Raw genomic sequence first — 23,346 nt, 5'->3', positions numbered from 1 at the left:
ACCAGCTACAATGAACTGCAAATATTCAGAGGAAGATGCACAACCAAGTCTGGAGCCAGATGCATTCATGACACAGCAGTCACATTAACAGTAAAAATTTTATTGTCTATGCAACAAAAGTGATCCCTTATAGTTAACATCAGAATATGACGGTAATCAGTCTGTATTTAAATTCACTTTGACAGCCGGTGCAGTTACATTAATACAAGTGCATTTATTTAAGACTGCAGACTGAAGTTGATCTGGACGTGGCCTTCATGTCGAGCCACATCTTTGAAAGTCTTACAGCATCTGGTTTTTCTATTATAAAATAAATTACAGGGGGAAAGAAACGCTGAACAGACCTAACAGAAGACGAGAAAAAGAAATATGAGGAATGTGTGTCGTCATCAAAAGGCGTTCCAAGTAAAAAGTCCTCTCTGTATTGCTCGAGATGTGTCGTAAGGGCAACTTCTATCATTTAAACGATTTAACAGGTTTCTGGAGAGAGAGGAGTATTGCTACAATCACTATGACTGATAATTACACAATGCTGCTGCTGTAAAAATCAGCAGCACCTCCACATATAAAAATAAGCCTATAAAAAGCTGTGCAATACATCTGAACATTCAAAAATCACACAGCTACTATAAAACATGATCAAACTCTAAAATTTAAGGTTGTGCATGTACCATTTAACAGACCCCTGCAGGACGACACTTAAATGCATCGTGAGCTTCAAACTGCAGCTGTTCTATCGCTGAGGTTTACACAACATCTGGAATGTCAGCAGGCCGGAGGTGGGTCCACTTCTTTTGTGTAATTGTGTAACAATTACACAAAAGAAGTGCTGATGCGCTAAACCTGACTTTTAAAGACGCCTTGGCAGAGAGCAAAGCTACACCTAAGAACAAAGAGAGGGCGGGACACTGCATCCACCCCCCCTCCTGGGTGGTGCTATTTAAAGTTTGTCCAGTTGACTTCGGAGATTATGAAGATTTTGGGGTGTGTGTTTGTGGAATATGCGACGAGGGAGGAGGCAGCTGCAAATTTAAAGTCTTCCATCCCTGGCGTCTCCTATGGCGCCCCAGACATCAAAGACGAACTCGTCGGGAAAGGCGAAGTCTCCGAGGGTCTCGTCTAACGCCATGGCGAATTCATCCGGGTTTTTCTTGTCGCGTCCGACCTCGACCATCGTAGCAGCTGGAGAGAGAGGAGGAGATAAATGAGCGTCGAGACTGAGAATCCTCTACGAGAGCTCTTAAGAAGATGAATTCAGGCATTACGCAAACTGGAAATATTTTATTTCCTTTTTTAAATGAAATCCATCTATTGCATTTAAGGCCTTTACACACCGAACGTGTGCAAATATTTATGCTGATGCTCTGTAATTATTATTCGGCTTCCCTAGATGTGTTCCCAACTCTGCCATCAAGAATTCAAACTGCCTGACTGACATCTTGAAATTTGTATGAAAGCAGCAGTTATAAAACTGCAACAGAGAACTGGTTGAACCCCAAATCTCCATTTATGAATTTTCTTGTTTAGAAACATCAACACCAGCTCATCATTCAGGGGAAATATATTTCTTAGCATGTTCTTAAAAATCTGGTACCGGGAAGTGTTGTAAATAAGAGTCCAGGAGTTTATAAATAAGAGAGTGAGAAGATTTTCCAGCACGTTCTGAATCTGGGACAGCATCTTACTGTGTGATTTGGTGGCTCAGCATTCCCTATGCATTCTACTATCTGCTAATAAAATGTCGCCTCGGTTTAAATCCCACATTCCTGCTTCTTCAGCCTCAGCCGGCGAACAAGCACAATAAATTTCTTTGTTTTGTTGTTTGTTTGTTTTTTGTCTCTGGGGTTTGTGTGTCATGCAGTAACTGTCAGAGTGGACACACAGTGAAACCTGAGTACTTCAGCCACAGCTGGATATTAACTTTTAACTATTTGTTTGTTTAAATATTAATACTTTAGAACAAGTCTAATTTTCTTGCTGATGTTTTTAAGTGAAATAGATGTTTTTTTTTGGTATGTCTTCTTTAAATTGTCCTTTGCACTACACTCTTGGAAATACAAAACCTTCATCAGCTGATCAGATTGAGGCCTGTAATCCCAAAGGAACTACAGGTATGATGGAATTTCACAGCTTCCTGCTATAATCTTGCAGAATATGAGGACCTTAGACTGATGAACTGATAAAGACCCAGGGCGAACAGTGGGTGCAGTATGATACCCGGCTTAACATTTATTTTGGGGCTTTATTTTTTTATGACCCTTTATTCTTGACAGGCCAGCAGAGTAGTAGTAGTAGGGGGAAAAATAAAACTTTAAATTAGACAATCCTTACCAAGTTCAGTGTCTCTGATGCCCATGTAGCTCTCCAGAAGGTCATCGACTTTCTTCACGGCCTTCTCCTCAAATTCTGTCGGCTAGCACAAACACACGACTCAAAGCGTTAATCCCCGAGCTCCGTATTACGTTCACTACTCTACCCAGCCCTTGTACAAGGACACCTGACAACAGTGCCTTTGTTTCATGCAGATTTGGACATTAATTCAAAATAAACACTTATTTCCTCGAGAGAAACGCACCTCATCCTCTACAGTAGCCGGACCTTTGGAGCGGAGTCTCAGAGTCCCCCTCCCTGTGCCGATCTTATTTTCACCGGCAGGTTTGGCGCCCTTTGACCGGGGTTCAAGCATATCTGTGAATAGAGAAGACAATATTAAGTAAAAGACACGGTGTGCGTGTGTGTTGTTCTGAACTTGTAAACCTGGTAAAACAGGTTTGATTTTGTAAACTGTTTATTTCCCTGAAAGGAATGCAGAGCCCACGCTGCAGTGTTTAAACGTGACTGCATTGTGAAGTTATCAGCGACATGAGCCTGGTGTCAAAACGTAGGTAAAAGGAGATCTTTCATAGGCCGCACCTTGTTTTGACAGGATTGTGACATGACACTGAAACAACCTAAACTCAAACACATATGACAACTTGTCCAAGAGAGAAAGTGTACTTGTATACTCCTCAAAGTTGGCCCGCAGTCTCTTTACCATGTGTATCAGTTGTTTAATGTGCTGAAGCTTCTGAGTCGATGCTGCTTCTTACTTACCGAAAGCCTTCATGGGCTCGACCAGTTTCAGGGTGAACGGCTTGTCTTTGGGCAGGTCTTTAAGCATGCGTGCGACCTCGTAGTGCCGCGTCCCGACGATATTTTGCCCATTAATGCACTCTATATGGTCGCCAGCACAGATCACCTTCACATTGTCCGCAACGCTGCCGTCTTTGATACGCTGCCACATACAGAGAGCACAGAAAAAAGGAAACAAAAGTGATGTAATTACAGGATGGCATAAAAGCTACACGGAAAGCTGATGTTTGAGGGTTTCGTTTTTTGTTTGAACACTAGTGCATGTGGATCAGACCGGTATTATCCGCTGTTTGTGAGCCTGTGGATGTTTAAATTATACATACTTCTGTGGAAATCCGAAGAGCAACAAAGGTCACTTTCTTCCATTTTTAATTAAAAGAGTAAGATCCAGAATAATCCTTGAATGTCAGTATAACCAGGGTCTGAGGTTTTTTTTAGAGGAGGTCATGCTGTGGGTTCAGGTGGTGGTGAATCAGAATCATAAAACTACTCTTAGAGCCTCTTCCCTCCATACGTTTCACACAGAGCTATAAAACAAGCATCAGGGGTAGACAAGTGATCCTCACAAGAGATCACAACTCGTTAAGGATGTGAAATAAGAAACCGAGAGAAGCTTAAATCATTCAATTTCCATACAGATTAATAATGAAAAAGTCCAGCAAGTTAAGTCCGACTTAATTAAAGATCACTCAACTTACAACGGCATCACCTCACTGGCCCACAGGCTGTAGTGTTAAACACAGTCAGGTCATCAGGATGCAATGCTGTTGCAGCATCACATGATGGCACATGTGAGCAGGCCGAGACTTTATGATATTATTATACAAGAGACCGAAATATGATCTCTCTGATTCAAATGTATGTGTTGCTATTTATGCGCTTAGCTTCACATTAACAGAACATTTAGTCAACTTTTATATATTTAGCATATTTATGTTACGTTTTCTTCATCTCGTTAATTGTTTTTGTGTGTGTGTGTGTGTGTGTGTGTGTGTGTGTGTGTGTGTGTGTGTGCGCGTGCATATATATATATATATATTTTTTTTTTTTTGCAGAAAAACTGAGAAAAACAACTTTTTGGGAAAAAATATAAATACTGGATTACAGTTAGTGTTTATTATCAATGAAGACTTAAACCTCAGAGGGTTAATAAGCCTTATTTTCCATTTTATTAAAACGTGTCATGCCTAATAAATCTTTTCCCTAGTGCCCTTAATGATGAATTTTGACACCTCAGTAAAAATAAATAAAGATGTCATTTCTGATGCACACCCAGAACCAAATAAAAACCAATCTATCCCAGAGTATTCTTGTTCTAATGAACCGATGTTATTCTGTATGTACTCCTGGTCTCACAGTACAGCACCGACTGACTCCGACCAGAATAGAAGCAGGAGTGGGAGGCCAAACTGACCAAGACGACATGCACATCCACAAGTCTATAGGTTGAGAAATAAATCAGCTGGCAGCTTCATTAAATGGTACCTGCAAAACATCAGTGTCACCGCCAGTGGTGGAAGAGATGCCTCCAGCATGCTGGCTGGTTTTTAAGGAATGGTTCATGTGGGCAAAGGACACAGGAAGGTGAAAACCGAGTAAATAAAGACTATGATGGAGGAGTGCTTAAATGGTCTGTCAGTTCAGTCTGAAAAATATGATAATTTGGAGGGGTTAGTACTAAAAGGGAATTTTTTTTTAACAAGGAAGGTTATCACTGTGAACTTTGCAAACCATAAACTGTGGATGCCGCTCGACTGGAGCTGTTCTTTGTGTCATTGCCCTGTTGTAGGAGGAAACTGGCTCCAATGGAGCTCCAATGGCTTTAATGCAGAGGGCAGGTGATTGTGTCCAAATTATTTTAGTCAAGTCTGCACAGGTTTTCAGAATCAATAAGAAAAGTGAACACAGGATAGAAGCAGAGAAAAAAAACGATGGTTTGCAGACGACCTCGATGTGAAAAACCTCCACTGATTTGAGTTTGACATCATTTGTCAGTAAAACATGCCAGCACTGGTGAAAGGGATTGCTAGCTCGGAGGCATATGTTTCCAAGAGCTCAGACAACTTGGATCCACTTCTATGAATTGGATTCCCATCCCGGTTCTCAACTCTGCTCACAGCTTGTTAGAATGATATGAGCTAAATCACCATTAAGCAAAAGTCAATGTCTTGACTACATTCCTCGTCTTATTTGAAACTCATTTGATGAGTGAAAGTATGTTTTGTTTTGTTTTTTTAAATATTAGCAACATGAAATTTTCTGGGTGATCCTGAACTTTTGAGCAATAATTTATATTTTAAGATTATTTCTTCACATGTATTTGAATCAAAGAGTGAAAAAAGACATGACATGTAGTGGGAAGAGAGTAGACGACAATACGAAGCATGCATGTGGACAGTAAGACTCAAAGCAGGAACCTGCGCCAGTCAGCACTTACATCCATGTGACATGAACACGCAGCTCTCAGGTTATTTAACTTTACTGTTTACTTTATATATTATGAGCGTGTGTTATTTAAGTGGGTAAAGCTGAGAGCGTGTATGTCATCATCACTGTTCAGTATAATACTTGCTGTTTGGGTTGCACATGTTCGTGTGCTGTTTTTTTTTTTTTTTTCTTTTTGTGGAAATCAACTGTTCCAAGATGATTTACAGGTTCATTACAAAAATAATCAACATGTTTATTAAAGGGTTTATGCACACGTTCTTTGAACATTTATCTTGCTCACAGTATAATGAGCAAGATAAATGTTCATAGAGCCGCCAACGTATTGGTACACGTGGTATCACACAGTGAAAATACACCAGTGCAGGTTACAAAAACAAAACAAAAGAACAAATCCATACAATCAGTGGTTAGTGTGTACTGGTCTATCGTGTGTGCAGGTAGTCTGCCCTGCTGTAATGCTGGCAGGTTGGAATCAGTTTCTGAGGAAGCAGATACGTCTATCCTGGTTTCTGGTTGTCAACCAGGTCGTCGTCAGTCTGCCGTTATTATTCCAAATAACACTGGTCCAAGCATGCTACTGGGAAGAAATTTATATTTGAGAATCCTAGTCAGGCTGCTGACCAAACTGTGGTGCCTTTTTACAAGGTTGGGTGTGTTTGACAGAGTGGTCATTTGGGATTAGCTGGATAAAGGCATTGTCACTTCTTTTTGCGTTTTGAGACACAGGACGACGCTATAATCAGTCAGGTGTGACCCAATCCCACAAGTTGGCGACCCTACATGCATTAGTACGACTAGTTTTATTAGTAGAGAAAAGCTCCTTCCAAATTTGGATTTTCCAAATAAATCCATCAGAGAAAGATCATACATGCCAGGCTCCTTTCTCTTATTTTGAAAATTCAGTAGCTGCTAACCAGCTAGCCCTGGCACTTCCCCTCCTGTGACTACTCTTGTAGCGGTCCTTGAGCTTAATTAGCTGCTCCAACTCCACCATCTTGGACTGCTGCTGGGAACAGTAGTCCTCCACCTGCTTTGGAGGTCGACTGTGAGCTGGAGTCTCACTCAAACCGGACCCTGCAGCAGGTGGAGATCTGGTTCTTGTGCACAGAGCAAACAGCTGCAGTCCGAAATGGTGAAGCCGGACGAGAGACTCACTGAAGAAGCACCTCAATATATTAATCATTTATTATTGTCACAAAGTACCCGGCAAACATAATATTTGCAGAGGATAAACTTAATTATTTTTCACTGCTTAATATTTTACTGAGAAAGCTTGTGCAGTGTGAAATGAGCTGCACAAACACACTGTATATGTAGGGGAAACAGATGACGTTCTTCTAGCCTTGTATTAACTAATCACATTACATAACTCCACATCAATGCAAATTAAAGGTAGATTGTGATGCATTCACTGTGAGGAGCTCTGCTCCTTCTTCTTACCTTAATGAAAGCGTAGCCGGCTCCGTTGTCTGTGATTGTGAGGCCCAGAGCATCTTCCGATTTATAGACTTCTACCTCTTTTTTTAACCCTCTAACGTGGGCGAAGATAAAATCCTCGAGGCCGATCTGCCCCCCCAACAGCTTATCCATGTCTATCTTGTGTGTGTTGAGAGTGCAGAAGAGGATCTGTAGACAGAAAAGAAGCAGAAACATCATTAATATGTCACATGTGAGATGAGGTCCATCCAAGTCTGCATCTCGTATAATTAAAAATTATTTGAAAAAATTATTTCTGTTTTTAATCACAGCATGAAAATTGAGCTGAACTCCAAAATCAAAGTTGCTGGAGTGTAGATGACTGAGCTGTGTCACTGTGCTAAATGCAGAAGTCATCAGGGAGCTCTGTGTTCATAGCAGCTGCTAAGTTATGCGGTTATGCCCTCTGCCACCCCACGGTGAAATCGGTGATAGTCCGAGCTGCATTTTAAATCGTGTTTGAAGCAAATGGGGGAAATGACCTTTACTCCTGTGTAGCTTCACACCTCACCAGGACAGAAAGAAGGGCAACACGATCACCAGAAACATGATAGACCAGAAGGAGCCTGATTTAACTCCTCTTCAGACAGAAGCTGGACAGTGAGACCCAGGAGGAAGAGTCCAGTGCTTGTGAATCATTTATCCTGCTCTGACTCACCTACACAGACATTTAAGCTGGAGCTAAGTTCTGCTTTTATCCAGATTTATTACCAGCGCTCATATTAAAGTGGTGCATCATTCTTCGACTGCGGGATCAGCTTTGCAAGAGAAAATGATCCAGGATTCAGAGGCTGACTTGCAGATCGGGAATGTTTCGTACAGATTTATCTGCAGGATGACCTTTGTGCACCAATCAGTCACTGGCAGTGAGGCTGACCTTGTTTGGGCCTCTTTGTCCTCCTGTGTACCGACAAGTGCTATTCACACACGCATTGGCTGACGCGGCCTCTTTTGGTTGCCTTGGGTTACCAGACTATAAAAGAATTTGATTATAATGGAGGGAGGCCAGTGGAGGAGAAGGCAGAGAGAAAAAGTAGAAGTACAGGAGAAGGGGAGGCGATGGGTGTACTGTAGCTTACAGTTTTTCTCAAATGCTAAAACACATGTCACAAACGTTACCACCAGGTCCCCCAATGTCCAAACACAACACCCTTCTCTAAAGCTACATAAACACAACCACACCTTCCCACTGCAAAACTCAAACTCCCACACCAAGAGAGCAGCTCGAAGCTGTCAAAACTGTAAACACTATACACAGCATTACACACTACAGCAAAACAATTGAAAACACAATGCTCAATTTGTGAGAAGGTTCTTTGTTTCATAACTGCCAATGCATATTTTAGAAACTATACAGTAACGGATCGTCGTAAATCTCTGCAGAGGATTAGGCATTTAGATTTGTGAGTTTCATATGAGTAGTATAAATCTATAGAAAATCCTGCATGTACGTACACTACTGTAACACAACTCAATGCAAAAACAGAATCTATTGCACACAACAGTAATCTTGAAAACATGAACAGGGTGTGAAGTTTTTTTATTTACGTTATTCACACCACACACACACCACAATCACTGTGCGGCATCATGTCGCTGAGCTGTTGCTCGCATCTCGTCCGTAATGATGGTGCGAGGTTGTCTTGCTCTCCCTCCTGGACCTTCTCCTCTCCCATGTTGGCCTTCTCCTCTTCCTCGTTGGTCGCTCCTCTTCCTCCTCTCATTTGAACTCCTCTTCCTCATTGGCCTGCTCCTCTTCTTCCAGGGCCAGCTCTTCTCCCTCCTCTGCATCAAATTCCTCTTCCCCTGACTCTGCCTTCATCCATTGTGCTTGTTTGGAATCTTCAGCATACTGTGCACTCTGAACTTGCTTTTACATGTGGGTACAGCATTAGCAACAAGTGTCTTCAATTTTGAGTCATTGTGTGTAGTGAATGACGCCAGGTGTGTTCCCTGTGTTCAAAGATTGGTGACTGTGGCAAGCATTTTGCATCACATGGGCTTTCATTTGAGAATATGAGCAGAGTTGTTTTGCAACATGTGTTTTAGCAAGGAAAAATGTGTTTAGATTTATGAGTACAGAGGGTTGTGTTTTGTGACTTGTGTCTTCATGTGACATGTGTTTATGGTACTGGAATATGGTGGCTACATTTAGTAAATGTGTTTAGACTACTGGTCATTTGGGTTACAGGATTGGCTTTTGTGTTTTAACATTTGAGAAAAACTGTAATTGACAGCTTTTTTTTTTTTTTTTTAAACCCCCCCACCCAGCCCAGGCCAGGGTGTTACCCCCGCATGGGTGGGAGGACTGGCAGCAAACGCCTACGCCCGATTACCGAGGCTGCCGCCTGCATTAAGCTGCTTCTATTAGAGGCAGGCAGCTCTCAGCACTCCTCTCCTCCTGCTGGGCCGCCTGCTGACGCTGCGAGTGTCGCTACTTTGCGATGAGCAGCATCACGCGCTCTCGCACAGCCTCTACTCTGACGCCCTGACTCACAAGAACAGATACTACACCTCCCACGGCCTTTGCCACGCTCACCAAAGCCCCGATAACCACATGGAAAAAGGGCAAGTCAAAAGAGAGGCGCTGCAATCTGCTCAGCATCATCCAAGACAAAGCTAGTCATGTGTCCTTAACAAGAGGATTAAAAACTCACCGAATCAGATTTAAGTTACAATTTAGAGACAAAACTGTGTCGCGGATCAATTCTTTGTGGTAATATAATGCAGGTAGTTTGTGTAAGAAAACATTTCAGTTGATATACGATAACATACGATATACTCGTTTTCTCTACTGACTTTTGCTTTTAAATAAATTATCTGCACTCAAAAGTCTAAATTGTTGACATTCCGATAAAGATAAAGAGTAACAAATATATACATATACCTACCACAGGCATTTTCAACCAACGTCTGCATAAAATCACACAGAAGCTGAAAAGTCAAACTACTCATACATATTTAAAACCCTGAACCATTGACATCTGTATCTAGTTTGTATCTCTTCTTTTTTCTTTTTTTTTTTTTAAAAACAATCATTAAGCTATAATTTTTGTTTAAAAAAAACAAAACAAAAGCTACTCTTGTAGAGTCCAGGAATAAAAGCATGGAAATATGCATAATAAAACCACTTTAATATAGATGGAAATAGACGTGTGACTAACCGGCTATTAACAGAGAAAGAGAGCAGCTGAAATGAGAAAATAACAATTTCCACCTTTTGTTCTCCACATCTAGACTGTATGAATCAGATCTATTATCCTCGCTTTTAAAAATATATATATAGAAGGTAAGTCTAGAAAAATAGAGCCCCTAATTGCACCTGCCTCTGAAGTATACCCCGGCATTGAAGCAGTATTGACTCAAAGCTTAGGAAACCTGTTTCTTTGGCAACTGAACCGCTGCCAATTTACAGCCTCTTCAGCTAGCCTCTAGTCTTTTAACGGCAGAGCCGAGGGTCAGAAAGATTACAGAGGAAGCATCAAGCTCAAAGTGGGATCTCACTCATACGTAACGCCTTCATAAGCTGCTGTGTTTTTTTTTTTACACTTTCCATCTTCTGCTGTTACTTTTTTGCATTTTTAGGGCTTAACTGGGAATGCTGAGCTAAGCTCTGTGTATTGTGGTGTGGCTGTTTTCCAGCAGGAAACCACATCCATCAGCATTTAGGCCTGTGTAATCATTTACCTAACTGCGGATGTGAGACTCTTCAGGATGAAGGCTGAGGGAGGGGTGATTTTGGAAAGGTGGTGCAGAAAAAGCATAGTTTATTATGAAAAGCCTGTTTTTAATTAACTGAAACATGATCTTTCTGATCCCGGCTGACAAACAATCCAGCCCTGATCGTGTGGTCCAGAGTGGAGAGGGCAGATGGGTCATTCTGAGTCAAATCAGCACCAGTTTTTTGCTCAACTGCCTCAGATTAGCATAAAAATATTATGCTACAAAGTCTGAACATATCTATTGAGTGTGGGAAATCTTAGCTTCATATATTCAATTGTTTTCAACATATATTTGGATTAATGGTCTTTGGATCCCCCATCACAACACTCTACTGGGGGATACTTTAGGCTGGACACCATCACACATTTTGGATATCTTACAAGCAAACACCAAATCTTTCCAGAAAAGTCAAATTGAAGATGTTTTTTTTTAAATACCACAATGAACTTGAATGAAAATACTTCGACTACTTCTACCATCTTTAAACTAGTTCTTTCTACAGGTCTTCAATTTCCAAGTAAATTCAAGTTCTCAGGATTCGATGTTGAACTTCAGCTACTCTTTCTTTTCAGATTGCTGAAGTCCATTTAAGTTTTGGATGACATACCTTAAGTAGTTTTATAGATAAAGTGATTTGAAAAAATAAAATAAAATAAATAACTTCTGAGAAAAGGCTGGAAAAACCACCAAAGTCTCCAGAGAATTATTATTATTATTATTATTAGCAAACTAATAAGTATGGAAAGCTAACATTTGGTATCATCACTTCTCTTTTTTCTGTTGTCCCAATTCACAACATCAGTTGTTTATTTTACCTGCATATGTCACATTAATTGAACTTATTTTCACCCTTGCTGTCCACGTCCCAACAGTCGGGCCAACCTCACAATATTAGACCTGCTTTTTACAGTAATCTGATCCCTGATGTTTTGCCTCACAGATATTACTTTAAATACACTGGCCTCATAATTTAAATATAACCATCCGCCACTTTGACACCACACACATGACAGAAAATAAAGAAAAGCAGGATAGGTCCCTCTTTAAAAGCATGTGCTGACTAGAATACTTAAACTGGCATTAGTTCATGGGGATGGACGGGTAACGTAGGTTTATTTTAATGTAAACAAATAGATGTAAATGTTCTTTTAAGGAACATTTCATTTACAAAACAGATGAGCAGCCTTGGCTATCTTAAACACTGCCTTTATTTGATAGAGAAGGACAGGAAAGTGGGGGAGGAAGACGTGCAGCAAAGGGTTTGGACTCAAACTCAGCCTTGGGGAATACGATCACCTGCTCAAGCAGAGTTAAACTGGTGCCTAGCTTGAAATGGCTTTTAAAGAAATTCTTCCATTCATATTCACATCTGTGTAGCAATGCTAACATCACCTGACTGGGAGTATTAGTACGTTCTACTGAAAACCGTCAGGTTACTGTGACCCAACTGCAGCTTCCACATTTATAAAACCATCTTAGTGTGCCACTTTGGAGCGTCCAGCTTTCAGTCAACACGTCTGACAGCCCTGCTCTGGACGGAAAACAGATTCGATTTTTATACAGTGTGAAAGTGCACTGAAAATAAATCATGTTTACCTCCCAGGTTAAAGATTAACTTTGAGGAAGACGGTTCATTGATGTTGAAACACATTCTTAGCTTGATGTGAAACCTGGACAGTAAGTTTCCATTTAAGTGTCTCTAATTTCCTGAGAATAAGCTGTATTAGTTGAAATTAAGCCAAGTTTAGCTGGTTTATTGGTGAAGAATAATTGATGAGAAACAGTCCACAGATACCTGGATGTGTTTTTTGTTTTGTTTTTTTGTTTTTTTTTAATCCACTGCTTCAGAGAGCTCACGGCCTAAAGGCTGTTAAACAACCTGAGGTTAAACTCTCCTCTGGTGCACCACCACACCCATCATAGATGATAACGAAAACTAGTTTTCTTTTCACCCGTGGCTGTTTTTGTCTCCACGCGGTTCCTCCAGAGATGCCGATGGAAAAATGAAGTTGCCGTGACAACAACTCCACCACAGCTGGTAAACAACCACTTAAGTCGCTTAAAAACAAGCTGTGGTCCAGTGAAGAGTGAGCACACACCTGGGGTCTGTTTCTGCAGCGTCGCACTCCTCGTTAGCTCGTTTCTTGCGGGCATGCGATGAGCACACAGACAAGAGTTCCTGCTAATTTGCTTATCACATGTGTAATGAACCACTATTACCAGTAAGCTCATGTTCCCTGGAATCGTGTTGCAGGATCATTTAAATGCATGTTATTAGAAAGCAAAGCTGGGGGTGTTTAACTTGGCCAGGTCGCTCTTATAATACTGATCCCACTGGGACGTCCCGATAACAGTTTCAGCTCAAGAGGATTGATCGTTATGAAGGTTAAAAAATAAACTTTGGGGAAATAACCCACCAGCTGTGAATAAGTTACCCAAATAAAAAAAAAAACAAAGCCTTAAATTAATCCCTGCTGAAAAGACTTAGCTAAATAATGATCATTATAAGCTTCATAAAAACAAGTGGCAGATCTGATGGCCAGGATCCAAGTGGCCAACTACTGTATAAATATTGTACTTTCACAATGTACTTACAAGGATCAGATGTGAGGCGAAGAGTGTATTTGTGTGGCGTCTAATGCCAAGATTGGTCCCAATAAATCCAACCTAAATCTTGGCATTGCTCATAAACTGCACTGTGTTGGCACATTTCTTCTTGTGCGACTCACCTGTTTTGATTTCTATAAACTAAAGCTAATCAAACAATATAAATGATTATTACTATTGCAGTCGGACGACCGCTGGCCACTTTCTGACGTTAAAAACCTCTGGTTGCCTAGGTAACCCACTAGTGCATTTACTATAAGTCAATCAACAGCATACTGCGTCCTCATTGGCAGCTCAAAGTCGTTGAATCTCATTCGCTTTCTGTGCGCTCTCTTGCTTTATCAGCATACATCTTCATAGTAACTTGGTGCAGAGATAAGAGGGCAACACATGCAAAACTGCTGCTTGCTTACCAGACAGTTCTTTGGAAAACAGCGCGAGCATTCCTGAGAAATGCCTCAGACCTCCGGACAGTAAAAAGGTCTGAATCGATAAGTAATAGAGATTCTTAAAAAAACAACAACAACAAAAACAACATATTTTGTGCACTTTTCCTGTCTTCTGCAACAAGTTTAAATGTTATTATTCTATAAGCCTCAATATTAACTATTTGAACAAGCTGACCTTATAATAAACTTGTAACTAAGCCCACATTTGGATTCTTTAAAAATAAGCCCCAAACTGTCTGGCACTCACATAAACACAAATTTACTGTAATTAATCCGATCCTCCTGTGTCTTAGTGACAGAGCTCCGATACTGGTAAATTGTATTTGTGGACTTTCCTTTCTGGGGTTAGACTTTATTAGTACAGCAGCTCTATCCAGTCTTTAGTGACATAAACACTTTAAGCACACGTCACTTTTTGATTCTGCTTTGTTGATGTTTTACTCACCCTTTCATTCAAGTAGTAGTTTGTCAGTAAAGCTCATCTTATCTCATCTTATGCGAGCTCTGTTGTTTTTCAGCCCATATTTTTGTTTATTCTCCTCACATGATTTACAGTTTGATCATCTCAGAATAATCTGTCATTCAGCTGGGAAAAAAAAAAAGAAAAAAAAAAAAATCACTGACTTATTGAACTGATAACCACATTCGTGTGAGTACTCAGCCTGACTGATAATGCCAGGGTAAATGAACACAGATAAAGAAAAGATAACCTGGCTATGTTGAGCTTGCTTCATAGTAAAGGGCCTGCGATCACCCTATTTATAACATTGAGTGGCAGAAATAAGTTAAAGATTTTAGATAAGAGTTAAAAAAAAAAAAAAGCACTGATAGGGAAACATGTTCACTTCAAAAAGCACTCATTCCTCATTTCCTGTATGCAGGTTTGGTTGGTTTGCATACTGTTGAGGTAACAGGTCTGCATTATTTCTCACAATTCGATTAAAAAAAAAAAACAAAGAAGAAGAAGAAGGACTTTTATGCATGAATAAAAGACCTACTAAGCATTCTAATCCATGTCATTTTAATATGGGACAAACAGTCTACAACTGGGCAACCTGAACTGCTGTTTATCCTGACTTGGCTTGTTTTTTACGACCTCCAGGAAGTGAGTGCTGGAGCCTAGTAACACAAACAACAGACTCAAGCCCAATCAAATAAGATTGTTTCACCTAATTCCCCTACTACACCACCACTACCCTCCACCAGCAGCACCAGATTAAGAAACGTCTGGCTGTGAACTACCTGGAGGAAAACAAAAACAACAAGGCATACGTCCATTTCGCACGACCGTAGCCCAGATATTCAAACTACAGGCAAATGGCTGAGTGCTTTCTGCTCATCAGATGGACAAGAAGCAACGTCACAGGGCCACACCTGAGGCTGTAACTCACTGCGGGTGTAAGTCCAATAAACAGACTTTGACCTGAGCTGAACGAGCACGTCAAGATTGTAATATCATATTGGTGTATCATTTGTGGCTCATAACACGCATGCACACTTATCTTAGTCATCATAAAGCGTTTGCTTTAGTATGCGTTTAGCCATTTTTTATTTCGATTCCAGTTTGTTTGTTTTTTAATCTTCCTCTGCTCTTTGCTTTCTAGATCAAGTTACTGATTCTCGGCTTTAGTGTGAGATAAAAAAGTAACAAAGTTATTCCTCAGACATGAATGTGAATGTGACTTGGACAATATGACTTCGTTCAGCAAAAGCCATAGATGAAAGTTCAGTGAATGCCTGTCACCTGACCCACTCAGAATCAGCTGTACAACGACCAAACTGCACAAGTTTCATGTCTGCGATGCAGAGGAACAGAAACAAGCAGTGGTACCCTTAATGTGTCATCCTGTTTCTGATAATTTACCAGAGAAAACACCAATTAGGGTACTAGAGGTATGTGACGAAATTGCCACGAAAATTGCCGAAATTGACGAAATTGCCACTTATTTTTATTTACCACTGAGAGAACATATAGATCATTACGTTTAGATCTTTGATCTGGTACTCTAGTTCCAATTAAATCGAACTAATCAATTTTCCCTCTTGGTGCGGTTTGTTCGTGTAGGTGTAAACACAGTTATCGCACTCAGGTTTGGACCAAAACAACCACACGAGACCCTTTGGAGTGAGTGGTCTCGGTGTGGTTCCAAACGAACTTCAGAGTGGTTCATGTTTGGTGTGAACGTGATCCGATTCGAACTAAAATACCAGGTTTACGGTACAAGTTTGGGCTAAAAATGTCCTGTATTGTTTGTACTCTGAATGCAGGAAGATGCTAAAGATATTAAAAAGTCTGCACAAGCCGTGAAAGGAACGTAAATTCTCAGCGTTGTCTAATAGTCCAGAACACGTCACCTTCTCCCTGAATTTACTTTTGTTGCTCCCGTCCCAGAATCATCTGGCCAATGAGCGGCCTGAACATCCTCACGTGGTTTGTAGTGATGCATTTTGGTTTGCTCATAGTCAACTTAGATTTTTCTCTGCGTGAAAACAAACCAAACCAGGAGAAAAATGCACAAGTTTACAAACTCATCAAAACAATTTTGGACCAGAGTAAACATAGGTGTGAAAACGGCTTAAGAGTAGGGTGGGGCAGGTTTGAGATGTGTGTTTAAACTGTTTTCTTATCTTGGTTTATAGTCTGTACTGTGGTAAAAAATATAATAAAAAAAGACTCTTGAAGAAAAATTTGAGATTCTGTTTACTCAAGTTGTACAAAGTTGTTTAGTTTAGTTTCAAGCAGTTTTACAAAAGCAAAAACTGATTTTTCTTTTGCTTTTGATCACAATGTCATGAAAACAGGATATAAAACTGATTTTGTTGCAGGTTTTTAACAGAGTTTAAATCCGTTTTACAATCCTGAAAATTTCACGTAGCCATCTCCTGTATGTAACGATTCATGCGGGCTAAAATAATGACTGCAAATATTCAAAGTGTGATGGCAAAATTTTGCATGGCTTTGTAACATATAGTCAAGTTATTGTACAAGAGGGGGGAGGAATCAGCTGATTTTGAGTGGGTCAGGTGGGAAACGCTGAATGATTTTCCATAAAATGACCCAGCTTCCAATTAAAAGCACAACAACAGAGGCTCAGAGTGAACTGAGACATGCCTTAATGCAACCGTTTCTTGGAAAGAAATGTGTAACCTATTATAGGCACAACAAGGAAGACAACACCACTGTTCATACTGTTCATGACATAATTTGTATCTGGTTGAGCCAAGATCTCATGTAACCTCACAGAGCGACTGGTTTACAAACAACCACAGTCTGTCCAGCTCCAAATAAATCAGCTTACATTATTTAGTCCTCCATAACTTCATTTACAAGGATGGTTGACTTTAAAGTATAAAAATATAGATTCGATTTAACAGTTTAGCCAAAACGTAACTGAATAAACATAAAAGAAAGAGTATAAAATGAATCGAACTAGCTGCACAGCTGTGACAACTCAAAAAACATTCTGATGTCCAAAACTTTAAGCAACACAATTACCCTAAAAATTACCGGAAAACACGACTTGACTCGCTCATATTTTAACCTTTAAAAAACAAACATGTAACTATTTAGTGGCTTATAAAAACATAAGACTACGCCTTTCAAAAAAGCAAAAAATGTTATGTTGATATGAAATCCAAAGATCCAAAGGTCTTTATGACAGCTAAACCAGATGGCACATCCAATAACGGCTGATAGTCGGTTTTGAGTGCCAACTGCATTTGACAGTTTAGCAATACCTAAAATCTCACAGCCTCTTGATGTACTCTTCAGGAAATGCTCACATCTCTTAAAGCGGCATGAAACAGCTCTTTCTGGCAGAGAAATACACCTCGCTGCCACTACCTTCAAGTACTTCCAGATAAAACTGGACTGAAAACTGCAAAATCATTTTATTTTTCCTCACAGAAAATGTTCATTCACTCAAAGCTCAAGCACAAAACTCTCCCGGTTAAATCATCAGTCCCAGTGATAAACGGCTCTATTACAATATTTTGGATTCTCTGGTCAAAAGTCACAGGTATAGGTTTGAGAGAGCTTTATTTTAGTGGAGAAAACCAGCCAAGCATTGCATACAGATCATTGTCAAAACTGAAAAATCTGTCATTTTAATGGCTAAAGGACCTGTGGGGCTTATTGTAAACTGTAACTCATGCAAAGCTACTCTAGCACCGTCCAGAAAATAAAATATCAAGCTAGCACAATAGGTCAACGTTAATTAAAGCTGAAGACTAAAACATAAAACCTGTTGGTTATATCATCCATTTGGGTGGGGTGACAACAAGCTCCGTTACATTTCAGAAAACAATTACATAAACCGGTCTTAGACTTCTCTAAGTGTCATCCCCTTTTGTAGATCTCCATCAGAGAACACTGACTAGCTGATATTGAACAGTAAAATGTCCTGTCTGCTGTGTGCTTTAGAAATGCATAAAATAAAATACTAAACATGGTATATAAATAAAATGTATTAAGGTTACGATTACGCCGTATTCGGAGTGTACACTCCCAGATAAAAGATGTCACTGTTAATTTAATAGAGAGCTAAACAAAGGTGAAATAATACATGATTTTTTTTTTTGTTAAATCTTGGAAACGTTGGAGAAAAAAAAACAGTTAGACTTTAGCAGTAATGGCCTTTTTTAAAATCTTTGTTTGTTGAGGGGGAGATTTGTGGGTAATTTACAGACAAAACACTTTGATGTCACAAGGAAAAACATTAATGATAATTTGGGCAAATTAGTTGAATCAGGGCTTTTCTAAATTCCCCATAGATGTGAATGTGAGTATGGATGGTTGTCCTTCACTCTGTGTCAGCCAGCGTGTACCGCGCCTATCACCCTATGGTAGCTGGGATAGGCTCCAGCCCCCCGCAACACTGATAAGGATAAGCGGAAGAGAACGAATGGATGGATAATTCGGGCAAATGCAACAAAATAAGATATTATACAGCAACCATACTGAATAATATTGTCTGACATTCTTACTTTGCTCCTGTAAAGCAAAACTTTTTTGGCTTTAAATTAGCATTACTGCTGTCTTTTGCTGATCCTGTTACCAGCCACGTTCAGACTGCAGTGCAACAAGGTTTGGTGGTGTTTACGGAAGGAGGAGGCCATGGGCAGAGCTGCTTCCCTGGGTCCTCTGGGACAATTTATCTGCTTAGATTTGAGGCTGTGCCCACTGAGCCGGACACGAGGGACTTCCTGTGGTAAAAGCCGTGGAGTCCATGAAACATTATCACATCTAACTCCCTCGCTCTGTCTCCATTTAAATGTCACAGGTCTGATTGATAAGACATTTTGTAAATAAAAAGCCAGAAAAGAAATGTACTGGCTTTCTTTATATTCTTTTACAGTAAAAGAGAAATGGTTAATGAGTACCTAAAAACACTCATGGCTGCTATCAATGTGAGATAACTGCTTAACGGCATAACTTAGTATGTTGACATTGAGTAATTTTTTTTCCTGTGCTACCTGCTAGGCAAGCATTGAGGCATTAGCAGGAAATAACTCTTTATCTCTCAGTGTGACAGCAATCTAAATAAACTAGCGTCAATGTGAATCTCCGGTGATCCCTGTAGTGCAGGTTTTCTCTCGTCACCCTTTACGTGGTCATAAAACAAGTCACAGAGGAGCAGGTTTGAGGCTGGTACTTAAGCGCAGTGAGAGTTCAGTCTCTGAACGTGCTGTGAGGCAGTTGTTGTAATGAGACAAGTTCAAACAGAGGCAGGAGATTCCTCACCGAGGGTCATTCATGAACGTGACGGGACAAATGCCATTTAGACACAAAAACTGAGGGATTAAGATTAATTAAAGATAGTTTTATTCCATCAAGTCAGAGTTTCAGAGGAGCGGCACGCCATTATCAGGAGTATATCTACACATGACGTGATTCACTGTATACCAATGCTACTGAAACAAATTCCTTTCCAGTTACTGCGCGCCTGTTGAATGAGGTGGTTGTAATTGTTGTGTAACGTAATCTGTCTCGATACAGCTTCATGTTGCCATGCATCATCCTCTGAAGGAGGAAGGAGTGCGTTTCTGTCAGCGTGAATTTTAAACTGGAGCTTAAAATGAGTTGGTTTGCACTCACTAGTTTATCACTTTTAAACTTTTTTCCACCATGTTTGACTTTAAATTCCTATTCTTCAGTACAAAGATGTGCATATACTCCCATATCATAAGTTCCGCCTACAATGTTGACATGCAGTGTTTGTTATGTCTGTGCTGAGCTAGAAGAAATGCAATTTCAGTCTACTTTGCACTCCTTGTTGCATGCCAATTTTGAAGCCATTTTAAAGGTACCAGTTATTAAAATACAACCCTGAAGAAAAGTTTGTTTTTTTTAATGGAAAGGCAAACAACAGACTTATGGTCTCATACTTGTTCTTTCTTGATCAGCACTTTATTGCTTATCCAATAATTGTTACATTTGAACAAAGCTCATATAGGCTTCACACTTTCTCCTCATGCTGGAAGAAAACTTTTTAGGGCAGCAAACAACAGGATATTTGACTTATTTTAATTTAAGACAATGTGTTTTATCTTATTTCAATTTAACACTTTTTAATTTAACGTAAAACTTTTTTTTTTTTTAGTTAGTTTAGTTTCAAATTCTTCAGTTCCTGAAGGAGCTGCATAGTTTTTACAAATTGCATGGTTCAGAATAGCTAGAACTGTACTGTTGTCCCCAGATGGTTGTATTCAGTTAAGCTGGACTAGACTGTAATACAAACAGTTCAGTTTGTCAGCAATAAAACTGACTGAAGTGAGAGAAAGACTGAGGACTTTGTTATTAGATAAAATGAATACTGATAAAGTTTACCTTTATGGGCAGAATCTGCAGGCAAAAAAAGGTGATAAATCGCAATAATAGCTTATCGTGAGTTAAGTGTTGTGATAATATCGTATAGTCGTACCTCTAAAAACCACCCAAATGCTAAGTGAATATTTAAATTAGCCTTTCATTACACTGGAACCAAAAATAATGAACAGGATTTTTTTTTTTCCTTCTAAGACGTGGACGCCCAGCTTGAGATGATCTGTGGGTCAGATCTGGTTTAAGGTCTGCCACACTGATGCTGCAAGAGATGTATGTAGCCACTGTTACGTCACCGACTGGCTTGTGAAGCTTGAGCTGAAGGTTTTCAGTATTTCAATATTTCACCTCATATAAAAAAAGCTTCACGCTGCGTAATAAAACCCATCACCTGACACCTACACTATCAAAACGGTCACTACTCCATTTGTAGGAAGCTGTGTTTCAACTTCCTTTATATAGAGGCAGGAGAGGAAGAAAATGAGCAAAATCGTAGGACTTCAGGGTCCGCTCTGAAAATATGTTCCTGAAATTTTTATTCCAGCTTCTGGATGTATTCCCCCTTGCCCTGCAGGCTTTTAGGAGTAAATATCTGTGTATTTCCAATGCCAGAAGGCCTAATATCAAAAACTAGTGATTGAAAAAAAAAAATCACTGGGAAATTCTTTTTAATAAGAACAATGGGAAAAGGAGCCAAGAACGGTTCTCCATAGACTTCTGTAGAACCGTGAGTCTTTGAGTCGCACCCTGCTGGGTACTAATGCACTTCCACACAGGATTCCCTTTTCAGACTCAGACGCTACACCCATAGAGTTGGGTGTTAACATATTCAAATAGCATCAGGCTGAAAGCCAGAACCCAAGACGTCCTGGCAGGTGATTTCGGTTTAACGACATGATGGATGTTATGCACTTTACCCGTCAGGTAAACAAAAGACACAAATGCCACTAACGCTTTCCTTTTAAAACCAGAGCTTAAACTGTACAACTTCAGAGGAGGACGTAGAACACACTTTTGTCTTGAGAGCTTTCGTGTTTTACCGCAATAAAACAGCATCTAAAAATAGATGCATGTTCATTTGTAAGGCATCAAGTGACTGCATGTAGCACCCATGGTTTTACAGGGTTTAAGGTGTACAGAGTAGTACACTAGAGTGAGCAGGGTGTGTCTTTACAAACATGAGGCAATCATAGACTTTTAATGGCCACAACGCAATTACACTCTCAGAAAAGCCACTTATAAAAAGTGTTTAGCCCAACCTGAAAGAAGCAGTGAGATCTTTAAGAGTGGAAGGGGAAAGTCCTTATTCTGAAGAGGAAGTCACTGTAATTGTAAAACAACAAAAAACTAGTAATCTACTGGATTATATACACTGGTGATGTGAATAGTTGAGAAAATAAGTCAGTCTTGACATAGAAATAGGAGTTTGGAAATAAGTTTCTATGGTTTTGATATTGTGTCATTCCTCATATGGTTTATTTTGATTTTATATGTCTTGTTGACATGTCTGGGACTGTATTTGTGTCCATCTATTTTGGTTTTCTTCTTTGTTTTTTAAATGTTATATGTTCTGATAATCATGTCAAGTGTGTTTTGTTTGTCACACATTTACGACATCGTGAGCTGGAAGAAAGATCATTTCCGTAACTCAAAGTACTATTTATTCCTAAATACTTCCTGCCAACAAAGTCCTGCATTTACACTACTGTTGTGTATATGTAAACCATTTTCAGGGGCTCATAGCATAAACCTTGAAAAAGTTCAGCTACACTTTTTAAAAAATTTGAAAAGTACTTTTTCCCCTAATTTCTTAACTTTCTGAAATATTGGATCAGTGATTTCCTTTGAACCTTCCCAAGTATTTAAGTTAAATTACCTGTCAGGTTTAAAGGGCAAAACATTCGTGTTTTCCTAAACATCTACCAAGTGTGCTAGCATACTTCACGTACTCCCTGTAAAATCCAGCTTCAACACCTAAACGCAGCGCTAAATCACTGACACCCCCCACCCTTCCTGTGACAACAGGTGAGATCTTACCTCAGGTGGAGTTATATTAAACACCTCTGCTATCTTCGCGTACAACTCCTTGACATTGCCAAATCCCTCGATCCTGCCGGTGGGACTTCCGTGCGCCAGCTGCGTGTGGAAGACCAGTTTGGGCCGCAGGTTGGCAGGTGGCGCCGGGAGCCCCGCTCCATTCACCGCGGATTTACTCAAGCTCCCCGCACCTGTGTGCCCGCCGCTGACAACTTCGTTTTCCACCAAATGCTCCTTTGTTGACTTGTTTTTCTTCTTCCATGGTCCCAACGGCATTTTTTTTTCTTATTTCGGGTTATCTTTTTCGATGTGGGATGAAAAAATCCGAGCCTCTGCTATAACATTGAAGTAGCTAACCTGTTGAGTTCGTGTTCTCCTTTATTTGCTTCCTCCTTCCCTAAAAGCCTTTCTTCATTCCTTCCACCACTCTTCCTCTCCTCAGCTGGCCACTTCTTTAACTTTGTTCTTCGATAGCGACTCGGCCCTCGCTTGCAAATAAACCGTGTAAATATTCAACAGGTAGGGGGGTGAGTTGGATAAGCCCTGATACAACCTGCCGCCGCTGCTCGGTCCTCGGCTAACAATAGCTGCTCTGTATGCCTATCAGCATGCCCTGGGACGCAGGCGCAGTGGGACGAACCAGGGCTCAAG

The 23,346-nt window shown here is 40.1% G+C and overlaps 1 protein-coding gene across 1 annotated transcript; it reads right to left on the bottom strand.

Annotated features, from left to right (window-relative positions):
• Positions 1 to 75: 75 nt before the first annotated feature.
• gipc2 (GIPC PDZ domain containing family, member 2) lies at positions 76 to 23,305 on the bottom strand. Its single transcript, XM_085253860.1, has 6 exons — positions 22,696 to 23,305; positions 7,021 to 7,206; positions 3,094 to 3,274; positions 2,576 to 2,688; positions 2,332 to 2,413; positions 76 to 1,182 (listed from the first exon to the last, which is right to left on the bottom strand). The coding sequence occupies exons 1-6, from the start codon at positions 22,969 to 22,971 to the stop codon at positions 1,031 to 1,033; spliced, it is 990 nt and encodes a 329-aa protein (XP_085109986.1). The 5' UTR covers positions 22,972 to 23,305; the 3' UTR covers positions 76 to 1,030.
• Between the last annotated feature and the right edge of the window lie 41 nt (positions 23,306 to 23,346).

The sequence above is a fragment of the Mchenga conophoros genome, linkage group LG18 (assembly GCF_057382185.1).
Source record: "Mchenga conophoros isolate Kocher_MC1m ecotype Shallow Benthic linkage group LG18, M_conophoros_male_GT1.1, whole genome shotgun sequence".
Taxonomy (NCBI): Eukaryota; Metazoa; Chordata; class Actinopteri; order Cichliformes; family Cichlidae; genus Mchenga; species Mchenga conophoros.
The sequence above is the reverse complement of the archived record's forward strand: the minus strand, read 5'-3'. Positions and strand labels throughout refer to the sequence as shown.

What these genes read in the sequence shown, in the direction of transcription:
- gipc2 (XM_085253860.1), bottom strand. Translation starts at nt 22,971, where the DNA reads ATGCCGTTGGGACCATGGAAGAAGAAAAACAAGTCAACAAAGGAGCAT. An exon ending in CCGGCTACGCTTTCATTAAG is followed by an intron (nt 3,275 to 7,020) that starts GTAAGAAGAAGG and finishes TGTATGTGGCAG; the next exon opens with CGTATCAAAGACGGCAGCGT. An exon ending in CATCAGAGACACTGAACTTG is followed by an intron (nt 1,183 to 2,331) that starts GTAAGGATTGTC and finishes CTCTCTCTCCAG; the next exon opens with CTGCTACGATGGTCGAGGTC.